At 44.3% G+C, this 19,712-nt stretch overlaps 1 protein-coding gene across 5 annotated transcripts in view; it reads left to right on the forward strand.

Moving 5' to 3' along the window:
* adgrb1a (adhesion G protein-coupled receptor B1a) overlaps positions 1 to 19,712 on the forward strand; it is a 316,728-nt gene that overhangs the window by 63,407 nt on the left and 233,609 nt on the right. For all 5 annotated transcript variants that reach the window (XM_061715322.1, XM_061715330.1, XM_061715326.1 and 2 more), the window contains exon 2: positions 7,469 to 8,359. In XM_061715322.1, coding sequence (XP_061571306.1) covers positions 7,624 to 8,359 — 736 coding nt within the window. In that variant the 5' untranslated portion in view covers positions 7,469 to 7,623. The remainder of the gene's footprint in view (positions 1 to 7,468; positions 8,360 to 19,712) is intronic.

Genomic DNA, 19,712 nt, shown 5'->3' on the forward strand with positions numbered 1-19,712 from the left:
ACACACGCACATACATACACATAGCCACATAGACATATACACACTCACGTACACGTATACATATTCATACATTCATGCATGCACACACACACACACACACACACACACACACACACACACACACACACACACACACACACACACACACACACACACACACACACACGCATGACCATATACATACATGCACACACACACACATAGACATACATACTGGCTTGTTCACCTGCATGCTCGCTCTGTAGTTTTTGGGGTTAGTTAGCGGTAGCTTAGCTTAGACTGTGATTTGGGTTGATTCCTGGTTTTGGTCGGCTCCTTATTGGTTTTGTTGGTTTTGTGTTTTGTTTGTGGTTTTTGTTGCAGATTTTCAGTGCTTGACGTGTGCCTCTGTGTGTTCCTGCTTCCTGGATTGGCGGTGGATGTCACTCCCCCATCCCCCGTTTTCATGAATGATTTCCTTTAAGTTGAATCTCCAAGCTTCTCTACTCAGTAACCCTGGGCCGGTCGCTTGGTGATTTCTGATTAGCGTAGTCCCGATCACGTCATTTTCAAAACATTGGTATCGGCCAAAAAAGTAACCGGACATACCTATGGCTCAACAGCGCCCCCTAGAAAACTTTGTGCCTCAAGCCCCACAATAGGGTTTGACGTACATGCACGAAAATCGGTACACAACTGTATCATGTCGCAACTTAAAGAAAAGTCTCCTGGCACCATGGCCGAAACCGAACAGGATGTCGGCCATTTTTAATAAATCGTGTAATTTTGGCGCAATTTATGCCATTTCTTCGGCCGTTAATGCGGCCCGAACCGTAACGTGCACCCAGGTGTGTTATACATCAAAATGTGCGTCTCCATCCTGCGACGATGCTTATTACTTTTCTCAGTCAAAAGCGTTACCGTGGCGACGATAGACCCCAAAAAGTGCGCCCCCCCTTTATATGATTGGTCCATATTTGATAGTTCCTACTTTCTGCCATAACTTTTGAATGGTTTGATATAGAGAGTCGTGGGTGGTTTCATCCGCTAAATGTCCAGACCTGAAGAATCTACATCAAGTCATACAAGCTTCCACTGCAGCCTGAACGTGCACAAGGGTGGGAGGGCCCGTTCATCGCTGCTTGCAGCTTTAATTGTTGTTGTTTTGGATTTGGATACAGGAAGAAGAAGCGGAAATGACGGTAATTGTGTCATGCTGTTTGCTCAAGAATGGAAACAGATTATTCCGAATGTTTCAGTAACCGGAATATTGACCATAACCCCAATTTTGACTGCATGTAAAGATAGTCACTGATTCCTCTCCACATGTGGAAGCTGTCCACTCCATCGACACTGATGCACTTCCAAACCAAAAGAGACGCAGGGTTTGAACTAATTAACCTAGTCAGTTGGAAGCCTTTTGTTGGCCACATCCCAACTTTTTGGAGATGTGTTGTGAAGTTCCAATTTTGCAAAAATCTTTATGAAAAGGTGCACGACCACTTTGACCATTCGATATGTTTTTGTAGGCTGTTCTCTCGGGAATGTTTTTATTTGTATTGAAATTAGATCCAAGGCTATTTCATGCTGAGTTGAGAGGGAAAATCAAACCTGAATTCCAGGTCCCGGTTAATTCAGCAGATTGTCACTCAGCAAACGTTGGCTCGCATCTATTTCTCACTGAGTCGTCTAATTCTCTCCAGCTTGCCAAGCAGATGAAAGTGTGTTAATGCCTGTCCTGTATCTGTTTTCTTCTCAAACACGGGGATCGATAGAGGACGAGGGGTCAGCTGTGAGTGTGAGTGTGTTTCATGGCGGTGTGGGTAATGAAGGGAGTCTGAGCTGGAGCAGGACTCCAATGAAGGACTGAATATTGGCTGTTCAGAGGGAGCGGTGGAGGGATGGTGTGGACTGGCTGAGTAGGGGGGTCTGTAGATGGAAAAGGTGGAGCTCTCGATAAAGAGCGCTCTTTATCCTCTCTTAGAGCTCTATTCATTTTATTACTGTCAGTTGTCAGGGGAAAGAGGAGCAGGTAGTGCTCCCTGGTTGCTGTTTCTGCTGTGAGGTGACGTTAGAGAGCTGCCATCAACGAGGCACGATGAAGCACAGTGAAATAGGATGGGATGTGAGCCAGGTGAAGATAAAATGATACAGGATGACTCACTAGACCACAAGAAAAGCCATTGGCTGCTTAGTCATATGAGATATTGTGACTTTGCTGCAGTGTAGTTATTCCAGCTTGGCGACAGCAGGTTTCTTATGTTATAGAAGGAGTTTCATCATTCCTTTTCTGTGATAGCAACGATGCCACTAAGTGATCCTCAAAAGCCCGTTTTCAAAACAGAAATAAGTCCACGTAGGCCGTGTTAGGAAAAGACCAGAGCCGTTTGAATGCCATTTCCATGGTTAAAGGAGCCGTCTGTAAGAAATGTCCAAAACTGGTACTGCAGTCACTTTCAAAATATTGTTGAGCGGCGTGTACCCTCCCCCTCCTCCCCCCGACCAGAGGTTGCCAGGTAGGCTGCAGAATGCAGCAGGAACGTAGGCTGCCATGGCTGCGATAATTAGAGCTGAGCTGGCAACCCGGATGCTGAAACAATACTGACTTGGTGATTGGGAGATAGGTGGAGGGTGGAGCTTCAGAAACAATACTGACTTGGTGATTGGGAGATAGGTGGAGGGTGGAGCTTCAGAAACAATACTGACTTGGTGATTGGGAGATAGGTGGAGGGTGGAGCTTCAGAAACAATACTGACTTGGTGATTGGGAGATAGGTGGAGGGTGGAGCTTCAGAAACAATACTGACTTGGTGATTGGGAGATAGGTGGAGGGTGGAGCTTCAGAAACAATACTGACTTGGTAATTGGGAGATAGGTGGAGGGTGGAGCTTCAGAAACAATACTGACTTGGTGATTGGGAGATAGGTGGAGGGTGGAGCTTCAGAAACAATACTGACTTGGTGATTGGGAGATAGGTGGAGGGTGGAGCTTCAGGCCAAAACAAAAAATGACAACACAAACATCAGTTGAGGGCTGCAACTCCTCTTTTTAAACTGGAATATCCTGGCTTGAGTGCTGTTGTCAGTGACATAAGTATTTGAAATGAACATGATTTTTAAATGTCTGTTGACATATCGGGGTCATTTTATGATTCCTTTTATTATTGCTCTTACATACAGCTCCTTTAAAGACTATTTTAAGTTAAAGTAAGTACTCTTGGGGCCAGCGGGTCGCCCAACTGGGGAAGCGGACCTGAAAATGGGCACATGTGTATGGAGCTAGAACAGTGTCATAATTCGCAAATGCACACACCGTTTCACAAATGCACAGGACAAAATTCACAAATGCACACACCGATTCACAAATGCACACACCGATTCACAAATGCACACACCGATTTGCAAATGACAGGAAAAGTTTCACAAATGCACAGAACAATTCACACGTGCGTAGGACAAGATATACAAATGTATTTTTGATGCACACACAAATATAACCTGATTTACAAACGTTTTTTTGTCTGTGAGCATTTGTGAAACGGTGCGTGCATTTGCGAATTATGAGACTGTTGTAGCTCCATACATGTGCACTGAAACTGACACAAGCTAGTGCAGTTCCTTTGTTGAACACACATGCAAGGATATTTGCATGTGCTGCGTTTGATTTTTCAGTTCAGCTCAAAGCTAAAAGTAGCTCCGCTTTCCAAATCCTGATGTTTGTGCGGGAAATATGACCAAAAGTGAAATATCCTTGCCGCTGTTGTTTCAAAGGCACAAAATCTGCTCGGTTATTGGTTTCAGTGAGCTAAAACAGAGAGAGCAATTAGCCAAGGCACCACTTTCTGGTATCTCCTGGACTAAGTGGAGTAATGAATGACTGCAGGTGTGTCCTTTTTTGTAATTAATAGACCCTTAATTGGGAAAATGAATGTGCTGGCAGATGAAATATGGGAGCAGACGTGCGAGGAAAGCAGTTGACTCTGAGGAGGAGACCAATCTGAACTCGCATAATGAAGAAGAAGTTAACCAAAGTGCCGTCTCCTTGCTGCCATCTCTTCTGCGTGACTTGCGGTCACTCTCCAGAGCAAGAGTCAGAGGTGTCTTCAGTATTCACATTCATTACTCAGGTAGAAGTATAGATACTAGAGTTTAAAAATACTCCTGTAGAAGTTGAAGTATCAACTCAAGTTTTTTACTCAAGTAAAAGTATAAAAGTACTGGTTTCAAAACTACTTAAAGTATAAAAGTAAAAGTAATGTAAGGGGGAAAAAAGCCATTAAGGACAAAAGCCATTGAAAATTAATGCATCTTAGTATAATGTAAATATATTAAAGAAGCATATATGTGTACTATTGAGCATTAACATGTGTTTCAGAGAGCAGCAGATATGATGACTAGTTGCCTATCAGTATTGTAATGGTGCAAAAAGTCAAACTTCAGAGGCATGTTATCATTTATCCTAACCTTTATTGGAATGTACATCCAAGTTTAGTTGCAGGAATCTGAGGGAACGGATGTAAGAACAAAACTGGACAAGAACATCTGAAACAACCACAACCAAATTCACTCTATCCGGATGGAGCAATTTAACTGGATAGTTTTTATTTAAAGGCCCAAATGAAATAGAGTAACGAGTGGCGAAACTACCATATATGCAGACAATGCGACTGCATAGGGGCCCGCACGTGTCCAGGGCCCGCACGCTCAGGACCTGGGGACGTACGGGCTTCGACTTTTTTTTTTGTGTTTACATCAATGTTATGGGCTGGTTATAAAGATATATCTAGTTTAAATAAAAAAAATAATTTATAGATGATCTCGGATGATGCCGGTGTAGTGCGCATGTGTAACCCATATTTGCGTAGAGTAAGAGTTGGCGAGTGAGGAGAGGAAAGGAGTTAAGGCTGATTTATGGTCCGCGTTACACCAACGCAGATTACGGCGTAGGGTACGCGGCGACGCACACCGTACGGCGCGCGTCGCCGCGTACCCTACACCGTACCCAGGGGTGGACTGGCCATCGGGCATACCGGGCATTTGCCCGGTGGGCCGATGGTGATTTTGGGCCGGGCCGGCCAAAAAAAAAAAAAAAAAAAAAAAAAAAAATGTTTTCTTTTTTTTTTTTTTTGCCCGGGCCGGCCCAAAATCACCATCGGCCGGCCCGAATTTTTTTTTCAAATTTGTTTTTTTTTCAAATTTTTTTCGTTTTTTCCCTTATAAATATCAACAGTCACGTCCATTACAGACCTAAATGTGTACTAGTCTGTGCATATCAATAAATATATGTGCAATGATGCGCGTGTCTGTTGTTCAATACAACTGCGTCAGACCAAGCGCAGACACAAGCTGCTCTGATCCAGACGGGTGGAGTGTGGAACAAACTGTCACACAATGTCGAGAGAACGAGACAGAATCAGGAAATTTCCATCAGGGGATGAAAAAAGAAAAAAAACGAAAGAAAATGGAAGAGTTTAATGCCTCTCTGAAAGGCTCGTTTGATAAATTTGTTACAAAAATCACCGATCCAACCGGGTCTCAAGCAGCCGTGGGGCCCCGCGTCGAGGCAAGCCAAATGATGATGAGGCAGGGGAAGTTATCCAGTATTTTGCTAATTGGAGAGTTAAAATTGCGCATATAGACACCCGATCCGACCCAAAAAACCCAAAAAATTTTGGGGCCCCCCCCGGCCATTACGCACAGGGCCTTGCAAGTCTCCCAGGTAGCTCTGGCTGGAGTAGTCACAACATTAGAGCGCGTGGCTTATTATTGATATTATTATTTATACTATTTGAAGAATGATTAGTTCATATTCAATATCTTATATATTCTATAAAACTAAATTAGCAACTCCAAATTTAAGTTGCTTTTTTGACAGGGACAGTGGTGTTTGGATTCCTGATTGTCACTAAATTTTAATAATGCTGTGATTAATAGTGGGTGGGTGAAATAATACATCAATCTTTTTGGAGAAATGTTTACCTACAGTGATGCCATCGCAGCAAAGACTTTCTGTATATATACATATATTGGAAGAACCCACTGTTTAGGCAATTCATGGTCATTAGTTAGTAAAAACAGAGACAGCGCTGCATTCCCCCTGTTTAAAATGGTCAAATATGATGATATCAGCCTGAAAATCACAGGACTTATCTGTGGTGGTGAAAGAAGTCAGCAGTATGAATTTGAAAGATGTGTGAGCATCCCTTCATGATAAACAGAGGGGGAACGCATTCTGACAGCAGTATTTCACGCTGTCAGAATGCGTTCCCCCTGTTTAAAATGGGTTAATATATCATTGTAGATATCTGAAATGTTCTTTTTGACTAGGAAGAATTGAATTACAGATATCTGCAACACATATCCAGTCTAGCTATTAAATGTTAAAACGGCTTGCCATACAAGTTTGCTGGTCTACTCAGAAACAGTACTAAGTACATCTATAAGGGGACTGGGGGGGATGGTGTAGGTTTAGGTTTATTAGACAAGAACATACACACCAACAAGACAGTGTACAAGCGGTGTCACAAGAACGTTTGTTTTCATTCATAGGCTTCATTTTCTTTCCATCAATACCTGGTGGGCCGGTCTAGGCTCAAAATGCCCGGGCCGATTTTTTGTCCAGTCCAGCCCTGACCGTACCCTACGCCGTACCCTACGGCGTCGATTTAACGCGGAACCATAATTCAGGCTTGAGAGTTGAACTGTTGTCAGGAATTAATTAATGACTTTGCCCAGCGGAAGGCCCGGAAAGTCAAACTGTAATTGTAAGTAATGACCCATTATTATTAATATTTGTTATAGTGATAGTGTATCACTAGTTTGTTTGTGTTTATGCGTGTTTATGATGTTTTCATTTGTGGTGTGCCGCCGTGCCACCAAATTTCAATCTGTGCGCTGTGTGGGTTTATTCTCAGCTGTTGGCACTGCCGGTGTTCTGTCGCACACCGTTGGACTGTGTGCGTTATGCTGTTGGTTATATGTGCTATGGGATTTTTTTTTAAACATATCTATCTGCGCTGTGGTTGTGTTAAGAGTTAAAGCTGTCAGTAGTGCCCGTTGTCATTTGAATGGTGATGCATCTGCTGAGAGATTGCGTCAATCACAGCGTGTCTGTTTTGCATTGTGATGGGCAGGGCCCTGTTTAATGATCTTGCATCGGGGCCCGGTGCTGAGTTGTTTCGCCACTGAGAGTAACAAGGCTGTTTTTAAAATGTAAGGAGTAAAAAGTATAGATAATTGCGTGAAAATGTAAGGATTAAAAGTAAAACGTCATCTGAAAAATAATTACTCCAGTGAAGTATAGATAACCAAAATTTCTACTTAAGTAAGGTAATGAAGTATTTGCACTTCTCTGCACTTGTTCTGCTTTCACAAACAAGAGTGGCTGATGGAGATTTCTCACTGTGCAGATAAACTGAATCAGTGTAATCCTCTTCCTCTGTCTGATCAGATACAAAGTCTAATCCTTATCTGGTCTTTTCCATTTCACAGGTTCTGGTGAATCGCACCGTCATGGGCCTATCACTGGATATTTGAGAGGAACCAATCCCCCCCCCCCCGCCCTCCTCACCCCCCCGTCCCCCCATCCCTACCTCCCACCCCCTTTATTTTGCCCACGGCTGGACGACTGAAGCCAGAGACCAGTCATGACCACCATGTTCCTCCTCCCTGGCCCTGCCGGACGGCCTTTTGCGGCGAAGCTGCTCTTCTACTTCGCCCCCCTCCTGCTCACGGGGAGCTGGTGCCACGGAAACCCCTCCGGCCCCGAGTCGGATTCCTGCTTCACTTTAGTCCAAAGCCGCTTCTTCGGCTTCTTCCTGTCTTCGGCGGTGTTCCCCACTGTGCCTTGTTCCTGGACTCTGCAGAACCCGGATCCGCGACGCTACACCATCTTCATCAAGGTGACCAAACCCACCGAGGGCTGCGTGCCGTCGCAGCTGCGCACCTTCCAGTACGTCTCCTTCCTGGAGACCACGCGCTCCTACCTGGGCATGGAGGGCTTTGACGAGGTGGTGCGGCTGTGCGACGCCTCCACCCCGGTGGCTTTCCTGGAGGCCGGGAAGCAGTTCCTGCAAATGAGGAAGGGTCCTCCCCGGCCCGGCGCCTCCATCGCCGGCGGCGACGGCCACTTCAGAACAGAGTACCTGGTGGTGGGGAAGCGCAACCCCAGCATGGCGGCCTGTCAGATGCTGTGCCAGTGGCAGGAGGATTGCCTGGCGTCCAGCACGTCCAGCCGGCCCTGCGGCATCATGCAGACGCCGTGTTTGTGCTGGGATCCGCCGCCGCAGCTCAGTCCGGGCGACGGCTGTTATCACAACGGAGTTTACCTCGAAAACTGTTTACCTGGCGTCAAAGAGAGTCGTAAGGAAGTGGAGTTGAGCGGTGAGTAAAGCCCTCTTACACTTGCTGAACTCTGAACCGTTTTAAAGGAGTGACATACATCGTGTGTGCGAGCTGCACAGCCTCATCTTCTGCTTCTCTGTGAATGGAGAAACGTTTAAGGGTCGGTGAGCAACGTTGACGGATTCCTGTTTTGTCTACTATTCAAAGATCAGAATGAGTGTTGAGGATGCTTTCAGGTGAATTACAGAAATCACGGTGGCGCCCCACCCTGACGGGTGAACAGAAGCGGCCTGCTTATTCCTCAAGGTAGGAGGAGACCTGAGCTCAGTGTAGGGTCTCCTGGGGTTGGTAGAGGGAGCAATGCCCAGGACTGTCACTTAGGTAGGAGCACTGGGTGATAAAATGGGGAAAAAATCGGCATTAAAAAAAAATATATATATGTATATATTAAAGGAGCTTGAGGCTCCTTTTAAGAAATGAGACTCTCTAGCGCCACCCTTCACCACGACGGCCGTTGGGGGTACTGCAGCCAACAGTGAAGCCGGCACGGGAGAACGGGGAGAACGTGCATGCAACGTCATGTGACGTCACATCCACAGGACAGCGCGGGAAATTTGGGACCGAATTGCAGCACATTTTGCAGCACACAGCCTGTTCAAGGCAAAGGAGAGATACACTAGAGGAAACATTCTTTTGGGTTTGGAACGCTTCATCTGGCATTATTACTAGAAAACTTAAAATGTATACAGATTTTTTTCATAAATCTTGCCACAATCCCGCCTCAAGCTCCTTTAAGGCTGGGACTTTAGCGCGTTAATTTCGATTAATTAATTACAGGAAAAATAGCGCATTTTAATTGCATTCGTTTTTTCCCCTCAGAACGTTTCTCACGGGACGACTTTCACACGGACGGTGCACCAACAACCAGACCCCTGAGAGAGAGGCTGCGTCCGAAATCACATACTTCCACCCTAATGATATTTACTGATATTTACTGATATTTACTTAAAAGTGTACTTTTTAGTATATACTTTTTAGTATGGCATTTCGGACGCACCGAGAGAGTTATAACAATTACGTGGACTCCCATTGTAAGCTCCGTGGCGAGATCAAAGTGTTTCACAACTCTCTCTCTCAAGGTTCTGCCATAGATTTATATATATATATATATATATATATATATATATATATATATATATATATATATATATATATATATATATATATATATATATACATACATATATATATATATATATATATATATATATATATATATATATATATATATATATATATATATATATATATATATATATATATATATACATATATCTATGGGTTCTGCAACCAACGTGCATTAGAGTTACAGTGAAGTGCGGCCGTCGTCATAACACAAGCTAAGTTGTTCCCACACACGTTAAAGATGAATGAAGTTGCAGATGAAAAGGGTCTTGTTGGTCCCGTGGATGGAAATTTTGTTTTAAAAACGGATGGATGGAAGCGTGCTCTGTTTTCTAATGTGTTTCCATGTTCTGGAATGAACTTGAAACAGTTGAAAGTTTTTTGTTATATTTAAGTGTTTACAGAAGGTCCTTGACTAAAGGCTACCTGTCTCATTCAATGTGCATACTGCATATATTTAATTTACTGCACTTTATAGCAAATTGCAGTGATTTGTTCTTGGTGAAGCAGCACCTTGATAAAAATAAACTGTTTCATAAATTGAACATATGTTTTCACTAGTCAATCATTCACTCGTATACAAAAATCCATTTGAAACAAACAAAAAACCGAAATCTCATTGTAATTAATTACAAAGCCTGTAATTAATTTGATAAATTTTTTTAATCAAGTCCCAGCCCTAATATATATATATATATATATATATATATATATATATATATATATATATATATATATATATATATATATATATATATATATATATTTTTTTTTTTTTTTTTTTTAAATTGATACTTGGATTTATGTATCGATAATCGTTCCTACACATGTAGGATATTATCCATATTTTTAACCCACCCCTATATATCAGTGTGGTATAAGACGCTGGTCTGGACTCCCAGCCCAGCGTCTGGACTCTTCTACTACAAACCCGTTTTTTTTCTTATCTTCCGGTTCTGGTTCTGGTTCTGATTCTGATTGTGATTCGTCGTGGATGCGGTACGTGGTTCCGCTTTGTCTTGCTGAAAAACGCAAGTTCCTAGCTTGTGTCCCAACTTTTGTGAGACATGTTTCCACCAAATTCAGATTAAATAATATTCTTAATGAAATGGGAAAATATTGTTTGTATGTAGGTGTATGTGGGTGTCTGTCACTTCCCCACATTCTTGGGAAATGCGATCGTATGCTTGTGTCCCGCTGGTGTGTATAACGTGTAAAGTGATGACAGCTGTGTGACATTAATGCAGGAGGTCGTGGAGCATTTTTGGCTGCGGGGAGGAGAAAGTGAGGGTTTAAGGTTTCCTGTGATGGAAGCGAGTGCCCTGACCTTGTAATGTTGGTGGTGTATTAATTCCCTTTTGGTCCAGGAAGACACTCGATCGGCCTCAGGGAAGCTTTCGGGAATAGAGCGGAATCAAGTGTCACCAATCACCGATACATTTTCTGTCCGTTAGCCTCCGTTAGCATCTTAGCATGGCCGCTCCGGCTCCCACCGCTTCACCTCTTTCCTGCTCAGTGTGTGAAATGTTTAGTTATTCCTCCGCCTCCTTTAGTGAAGACGGTAAGTGCTTAAAGTGTAGCTTATTTGCAGGGCTGGAGGCGAGGCTCAGTCAGTTAGAGGTCCGGTTCGGCCAACTAAACCATAGTCCGATAGAATCCTCTGCGGACCGGCCCGTAGCAGCTGAGCGTAGCCGCTCCCCTGCAGCTCCCCGGCAGCCGGCCAGGCAGGGCAGCTGGGTGACGGTTCGGAGGAAGGGTAGTCTTAAAGGGCTCACAGAACACCACCACCCGCTTCATGTGTCTAACCGTTTTTCCCCACTCAGTGACACATCTGTTGAGAAACAGACCCTGGTGATTGGAGACTCTATTGTGAGACATGTGAAGCCGACTCCAGAGACCTTAGTTAGGTGTATTCCGGGGGCCAGAGCGGGCGACATAGAAGCAAATTTGAAGCTACTGGCAAAGGGTAATCGTAAATATGGTAAAGTTATCATCAATGTCGGAGCTAATGACTCCCGTCTTCGCCAGTCGGAAGTAACCAGAATGAATATTGTCTTGGTGTGTAACTACGCCAAAACCATGTCGGACTCCGTAGGTTTTTCTGGCCCCCTCCCCAATCTGACCAGCGATGACATGTTTAGTCGCATGCTCTCGCTCCGCCGCTGGTTGTCTCAGTGGTGTTCAGAAAACGACGTGGACTTTATTGACAACTGGGAGACATTCTGGGGAAAGCCCGGTCTGATTAGAAGGGACGGCATTCATCCCACCCGGGATGGTGCAGCTCTTATGTCTAGAAATCTGGCCAATGTTATTAGACACTCCCCCTGACAATGCAGGGTCCAGGCCAGGATGCAGAGCTGTAGTTTAACAGGGCTGGAGGCGAGGCTTAGTCAGTTAGAGGTCCGGTTTGGCCAACTAGACCATAGTCCGATAGAATCCTCTGCGGACCGGCCCGTAGCAGCTGAGCGTAACCGCTCCCCTGCAGCTCCCCGGCAGCCGGCCAGGCAGGGCAGCTGGGTGACGGTTCGGAGGAAGGGTAGTCTTAAAGGGCTCACAGAACACCACCACCCGCTTCATGTGTCTAACCGTTTTTCCCCACTCAGCGACACATCTGTTGCTTCTCAAGGACCAACGCCTGCCAACAAAACTGTAGGATTGCATTATGTAATTAGCGACTCTAAAACTGTAGGATTACATGATATTGGCGACTCTGGCCAGGTGCCTAGCAAAATAGAAGTGGTTGCAGTTCCCCGCCCTCCAAAAGTTCACCAGGTGCAGCGTTATAGAGGCGTTAACCAAGATAACCTTGTAAAAATTAAAACCAATGTACATTTGGTACCAATTACAGACCGAAAAATTAGATGCGGACTACTAAATATACGATCATTAAGCTCTAAGTCTCTGTTAGTAAATGATATAATTACAGAGAGCAGGAGTGATATTTTCTGCTTAACAGAAACATGGTTACAGGAGGAAGAGTATGTTAGTTTGAATGAATCAACTCCGCCCGGCTACTTTAATCATCACATTCCTAGAAGCACGGGCCGAGGCGGAGGAGTCGCAGCAATTTATAACTCCGGTCTCCAAACAAAAATTGAACCTAAGTGCAACTATAATACATTTGAAAGCCTCATGCTTGGTCTGAAATTTCCGAGCCGGAAATCAGAGAAGCCAGTTGTGTTAGTGGTAGTGTACCGGCCCCCTGCTGGTGCGTATCTGGAGTTTTTGTCTGAATTTTCAGATTTCCTTTCTGGATTATTGATCAGCACAGATAAATTCATCATAGTGGGTGATTTTAACATTCATATGGATGTTGAAAGCGATAATCTTAAATTAGCCTTCGATTCTCTTCTAGAATCAATGGGTATCTCACAAAAAGTGGATAAACCGACGCACTGTTTTAATCATACTCTCGATCTCGTTCTCACCTACGGTGTTGAAACTGATGGTCTGTTGGTGTCACCTGTAAACTCCCTTTTATCCGACCATTACTTAATAACGTTTGAATTTAATTTTGTTGATGTTGAAGTGCAAAATAGGAGGTATTATTTTAGCAGATGTTTGTCTGATGAAGTTATTGTTAAATTTAGGAAGGCCATTGCTTATCTTACGACAGTGCGAAATAGTGATGTAGTCGAGGCCAGTGACCTGGGTTCTATTCAATTCAATTCAATTCAATTTTATTTATATAGCGTCTAATACAACAGAGTTGTCTCTAGACGCTTTACAGAGACCCATACCCAGAACATGACCCCCGAGCAGTTATTACATAAACAATGGCAGGTAAAAACTCCCCTAGTGGGAGAAAAACCTTAAGCCAAACAGTGGCAAGGAAAAACTCCCCTTTAGGAGGGAAGAAACCTTGAGCAGGACCAGGCTCATCAGGGGGGACCCTCCTGCCGAGGGCCAGACTGGTGGGTCAGGGACGGCAACAGCACAGCAGGCAGGTGGAAGCAGCAACGGGATGACCGGGTGGGGACCGCAGGCCAGCACACAGCTCCCGAAGCTCCGGCCCAATCAGCAAGTCCCAGGTTGGGGTGCAGGGTCAGGAAAAGACTTGTGCTCCGTAATGCAAGCTACAAGCCACCCATGGCCACCTGCAGGACAAAAGAGAGAAAAGGGAGGAGAAGGGGGGGGCAGCAACGGGATGACCAGGGGTGGGGACCGCAGGCCAGCACGCAGCTCCCGAAGCTCCGGCCCAATCAGCAAGTCCCAGGTTGGGGTGCAGGGTCGGGGAAAGACTTGTGCTCCGTAATGCAAGCTACAAGCCACCCACGACCACCTGCAGGTTCCGGTGTCCGGCAAAGGATGCTGCAACATGGACAAAAGAGAGAAAAGGGAGGAGAAGGGGGGGGCCAGCACAAGAAACCACAGGAGCGACTCTGACACACTAAAGTTTACACTACCTAGAGATTTACCAACACCAGCTAGAGGTTTACTAAACACTAACTATAGGCTTTACTAAACAGAAATGTTTTAAGTTTAGTTTTAAAGGTGGAGGTGGTGTCAGCCCCCTTAACCCAGATTGGAAGTTGGTTCCATAGTAGTGGCGCCTGATAGCAGAACGCCCGCCCTCCAAATCTACATTTAGATACTCTAGGAACTACAAGTAAACCTGCACTCTGAGAACGGAGAGCTCTGACAGGAACATAAGGCACTATCAGGTCTTGCAAATAATGCGGAGCTAAGCCGTTTTGGGCTTTATACGCAAGTAATAAAATTTTAAATTGGATTCTGAATTTTACGGGTAACCAATGGAGCGACGCTAATACTGGAGAGACGTGGTCTCTCCTGCTAATTCCTGTCAGTACTCGTGCTGCTGCATTTTGGATCAGCTGGAGCCTATTCAGCAAATTACTTGGACATCCTGCTAACAACACATTACAGTAATCTAGTCTAGAAGATACAAACGCATGAACTAGTTTTTCTGCATCACTCTGTGAGAGGATTTTCCTAATCTTTGCAATATTACGGAGATGGACAACATCAACATCTACCTCTGCAGATGTTGATTTCCTTGCTAGTAACACTGCTGATTTGTTGCATTCAGCTTTAGATGATGTTGCTCCTTTGAAAAGGAGGGTTTCTAGCCACAGGAGCTTAACTCCCTGGTATAATTCAGATATCCGCATGTTGAAACAAAACGTGCGTAAAATGGAAAGGAAGTGGTACTCTTGTAGGTCTGTAGACTCTCATCGTGAATGGAAAGATATTCTAATAGTATATAAAAAAGCCATTCGCAAAGCCAGAACAGCTTATTATTCAACGTTGATAGAGGATAACAAAAGTAACCCACGTTTTCTGTTCAGCACTGTAGCCAGGCTGACAAAGAGTCACAACTCTGTTGAGCCGTGCATTCCTGCAGCTCTCAGTAGTGAGGACTTTATGAGCTTCTTCAACAGTAAAATCGCGAGAATTAGAGAAGAAATCAACCAGCCGGTTGTAGGTGTTTCTTCAGCTTTAGCGACTTCCCTAGGCTCTGACTTGTCTCTAGACTGTTTTGATCCTATAGACCTCCCTGAGCTGACTTCACTCGTTAATAGAGCTAAGTCAACCACATGTATGTTAGACCCCATCCCGACTCGACTATTCAAACATATTTTTTCTCTTATTGGTACGACAATACTGGACCAAATTAACCTATCCCTAAGTTTAGGATATGTACCACAGGTTTTCAAAGTCGCAGTAATTAAACCTTTACTTAAAAAACCTTCTCTTGACCCAGACACCTTAGCTAATTATAGACCAATTTCCAACCTTCCATTTGTGTCTAAAATTCTGGAAAAGGCAGTTTCAAGCCAGTTATGTGACTATTTGTATAGAAATGATCTGTTTGAAGTCTTTCAGTCAGGGTTCAGAATGCATCATAGCACAGAGACAGCACTTGTTCGAGTCACGAATGACCTCCTTATGGCCTCAGATAAGGGATTAGTGTCCATACTGGTTCTATTGGACCTCAGTGCTGCTTTTGACACTATAGATCATGGCATTTTACTGCACAGGTTAGAGCATGTTGTTGGGATTAAAGGGACAGCTCTATGTTGGTTTAAATCATACCTATCTGACAGGTTCCAGTTTGTTCATGTACATGAGGTTTCTTCAGAACAGTCAAGGGTCTGTTATGGTGTTCCGCAGGGTTCAGTGCTAGGGCCAATCTTGTTCAGTTTATACATGCAGCCGTTGGGAAGTATAATCCAGAATCACGGCATACACTTTCATTGTTATGCTGATGATACGCAGCTCTATTTGTCTATGAAGCCGGATGAAACAGAACCGTTAGTTAAACTTCAGGCATGTCTTAGGGACATCAAGGACTGGATGTCCAGAAATTTCCTGCTTCTAAATTCAGATAAAACAGAGGTTATCATTCTTGGTCCAGAGCATCTTAGGAAGGGATTAGATGGTGTTGCGATGGCTTCCAGTGCAACTGTGAGAAATCTTGGTGTTATTTTCGATCAGGATTTGTCGTTTAAACCATATGTCAATCAGGTTTGTAAAATAGCCTTTTTCCATCTCCGTAATATTGCAAAGATTAGGAAAATCCTCTCACAGAGTGATGCAGAAAAACTAGTTCATGCGTTTGTATCTTCTAGACTAGATTACTGTAATGTGTTGTTAGCAGGATGTCCAAGTAATTTGCTGAATAGGCTCCAGCTGATCCAAAATGCAGCAGCACGAGTACTGACAGGAATTAGCAGGAGAGACCACGTCTCTCCAGTGTTAGCGTCGCTCCATTGGTTACCCGTAAAATTCAGAATCCAATTTAAAATTGTATTACTTGCGTATAAAGCCCAAAACGGCTTAGCTCCGCATTATTTGCAAGACCTGATAGTGCCTTATGTTCCTGTCAGAGCTCTCCGTTCTCAGAGTGCAGGTTTACTTGTAGTTCCTAGAGTATCTAAATGTAGATTTGGAGGGCGGGCGTTCTGCTATCAGGCGCCACTACTATGGAACCAACTTCCAATCTGGGTTAAGGGGGCTGACACCACCTCCACCTTTAAAACTAAACTTAAAACATTTCTGTTTAGTAAAGCCTATAGTTAGTGTTTAGGAAAACCTCTAGCTGGTGTTGGTAAATCTCTAGGTAGTGTAAACTTTAGTGTGTCAGAGTCGCTCCTGTAGTTTCTTGTGCTGGCCCCCCCTTCTCCTCCCTTTTCTCTCTTTTGTCCATGTTGCAGCATCCTTTGCCGGACACCGGAACCTGCAGGTGGTCGTGGGTGGCTTGTAGCTTGCATTACGGAGCACAAGTCTTTCCCTGACCCTGCACCCCAACCTGGGACTTGCTGATTGGGCCGGAGCTTCGGGAGCTGCGTGCTGGCCTGCGGGGCCCACCCCTGGTCATCCCGTTGCTGGCCCCCCTTCTCCTCCCTTTTCTCTCTCTGCAGGTGGTCGTGGGTGGCTTGTAGCTTGCATTACGGAGCACAAGTCTTTCCCTGACCCTGCACCCCAACCTGGGACTTGCTGATTGGGCCGGAGCTTCGGGAGCTGCGTGCTGGCCTGCGGTCCCCACCCCTGGTCATCCCGTTGCTGCTTCCACCTGCCTGCTGTGCTGTTGCCGTCCCTGACCCACCAGTCTGGCCCTCGGCAGGAGGGTCCCCCCTTATGAGCCTGGTCCTGCTTAAGGTTTCTTCCTCCTAAAGGGGAGTTTTTCCTTGCCATTGTTTGGCTTAAGGTTTTTCTCCCACTAGGGTTGTTTATGTAATAACTGCTCGGGGGTCATGTTCTGGGTATGGGTCTCTGGAAAGCGTCTAGAGACAACTCTGTTGTATTAGACGCTATATAAATAAAATTGAATTGAATTGAAAATCAGCTGGAGCCTATTCAGCAAATTACTTGGACATCTTGCTAATAACACATTACAGTTATCTAGTCTAGAAAATACAAACGCATGAACTAGTTTTTCTGCATCACTCTGCGAGAGGATTTTCCTAATCTTTGCAATATTACGGAGATGGAAAAAGGCTATTTTACAAACCTGATTAACATATGGTTCAAACGACAATTCCTGATCGAAAACATAACAATATCAAATCGAATCCTAAAGGTTCTTAAGAATACCCAGCCCTATCTTCCTCCCTCGTATCTAAGCCCCACCAGAGCCTTGCCATGCTCTCCATCCCAGACTGATAGTGGGCTGACGCCACGCCAGAGAAATGTTGTCGGCTATCTCTTGCCATATCCTCCCCCGGTCTCTTCACCAGTTATGACACTTACGTAATCCTGCGTATGGTGCTCAACAGCAAGGTGTGGGCTGTTTATGCCTTAAGGTGTGAAAAAAAAAAGAAAAAAAAAATAACCATCAACTGTTGCTTTATGAAGATATAAACAAGAAGGACACATTATAGCTTTACTGTCCAACCCACACAGACAATACTGTTAACAGCTCAGATGGAAAAACCCAACTGTCTTTGAATGTTTGGGTTGGATGGGTGACTGCATGGATTAAATTGGTGGAGGAAGATAAAGAGGGACTGGGGAGATGAATTAGATTCAGTGTAGAAATAGGTCCTAGAGTCAGGCAGTTCACGGGTGATGGTGGAGAGAGATGGAAGAAGAAGATAGATACAGAGCTGAGAGAGAGGGAGACCGAGGGAGAGAGAGGGAAAGAGGAATCTAGAAGACTGAGGAGGCTGACGAGGGCTGAGTGCTGGGATGGGCTGAGGGGAGATGAACTTGATGAGGATCGATGCTCGCTGTTTGGGTAAAGTAATACGAAGCTGAACCTCTTTGGTTTCAGGAGTGTCTGTAACCCGAGAGCTCAGAGCCCTCACTCCTCACTCCTCTGCAGAGGGATGAAGGTCACACCTAAGGTTACAAAAATGTTTAAGTTATTTCACTTCAGTTGAGTGGTTGGCGCTGTTCCCTCACAGTGGAAAAGGTTCCGGATTTGACTCCTGTCTTTGTCTTTCTTTGTCTTTTGTGTCTCTTCTGAAAAGGGAAGCTGAAGTGTCGGTCGGTTCTTCTCAATCAAAGAAAAATAATTACTTTGGTCAACTCTAAAATTGACTTTTTAAAATCATTATCCACCAACTTTTCTGGCAGGTTGCATTTACTGAACTGAATAGCAGCGACCTCAGTGTTACCCAGTACTCGAGTTGTGTAAAAAAAAATCATCTTAAAACAAGACTCATCACTGGAAAAATCAATAATTTTAACCTGTTTCCAGTAGATTTTCACTTGAAATAAGTAGAAAAATCTGCCAGTGGAACAAGATTTTTTTGCTTGTAATAAGAAGATAAATCTTGTCCAACTGGCAGATTTTTCTACTTATTTCAAGTGAAAATTTACTTGAAACAGGTGAAAATTGTCAAATAAGTTATTTTTCTGGTGTTATTTTTCCGGTGATGAGTCTAAATGTTGAAATAGCAGTAAAACCACATTCATTGATGAAATGACATAAGGGATGGAAAGGAGGGATGGTAGTTTTACAGGGGGGATGATTTGGACCGTTTTTATTTCAGGGGGGATGATTTGGACTGTTTTTATTTCAGGGGGGATGCCATCACCCCTCATCCCCCCTCATCCCCCCTCAACTCCAGTACTGGTGTTACCCAAATAAATAACTTCATGTTACGCACAAAAAGGAAGAAAGAACCCTTCCTCTATGGTTAACTGCAATGTATGCATGAAGTGTGCACAACACAAGACAGAATACGTAATAAAATCATGTTTTTTTCTCAATTACTTTTCCCTAGATAGTCTCAGACAAGACGCTTCTGCTGTCTACGATTTAATAAATCTTTAAGTTAAAAATTATACAGTCAGCGCCGGTCATAGGATTTTGGTGGGCCTAAACAAGATTTCGTTAGTGGAGACGGTTTTGTTCCATTACGCAGAAAATGCCCCTCCGTCCTGGAGATCTTCAGTTAATTGAGGCTACAAGAGGAGTTAGTCAACTTTGCGGTGATTCAGGAGCACTGTGGACGCCAAGTTAATTAAAATACCTCTGAGCTCTGTTATCATTTGCTTCTGCAAGAGAGGACAGATACTCGTCTCACGCTGGACACATGTCAAGTTTGAAAGCGCCGGTCCCTCCAAGACGGAGCTGGACGACTTCATTAAAGCGCTGTTACAGCAGCTCCGTCAGTCTTATGGTAATTCCTGCCAAGTGGTCCTCGTCTAATTGCCGTGCTGGACATCGTCAGCTTCAGCTGTCAGGTGAAGACTCCGGCCGGAGATCAGGTGTGCTCTGAATCAAAATTTCATT

Source organism: Cololabis saira, chromosome 3 (genome assembly GCF_033807715.1).
Source record: "Cololabis saira isolate AMF1-May2022 chromosome 3, fColSai1.1, whole genome shotgun sequence".
NCBI lineage: Eukaryota > Metazoa > Chordata > Actinopteri > Beloniformes > Belonidae > Cololabis > Cololabis saira.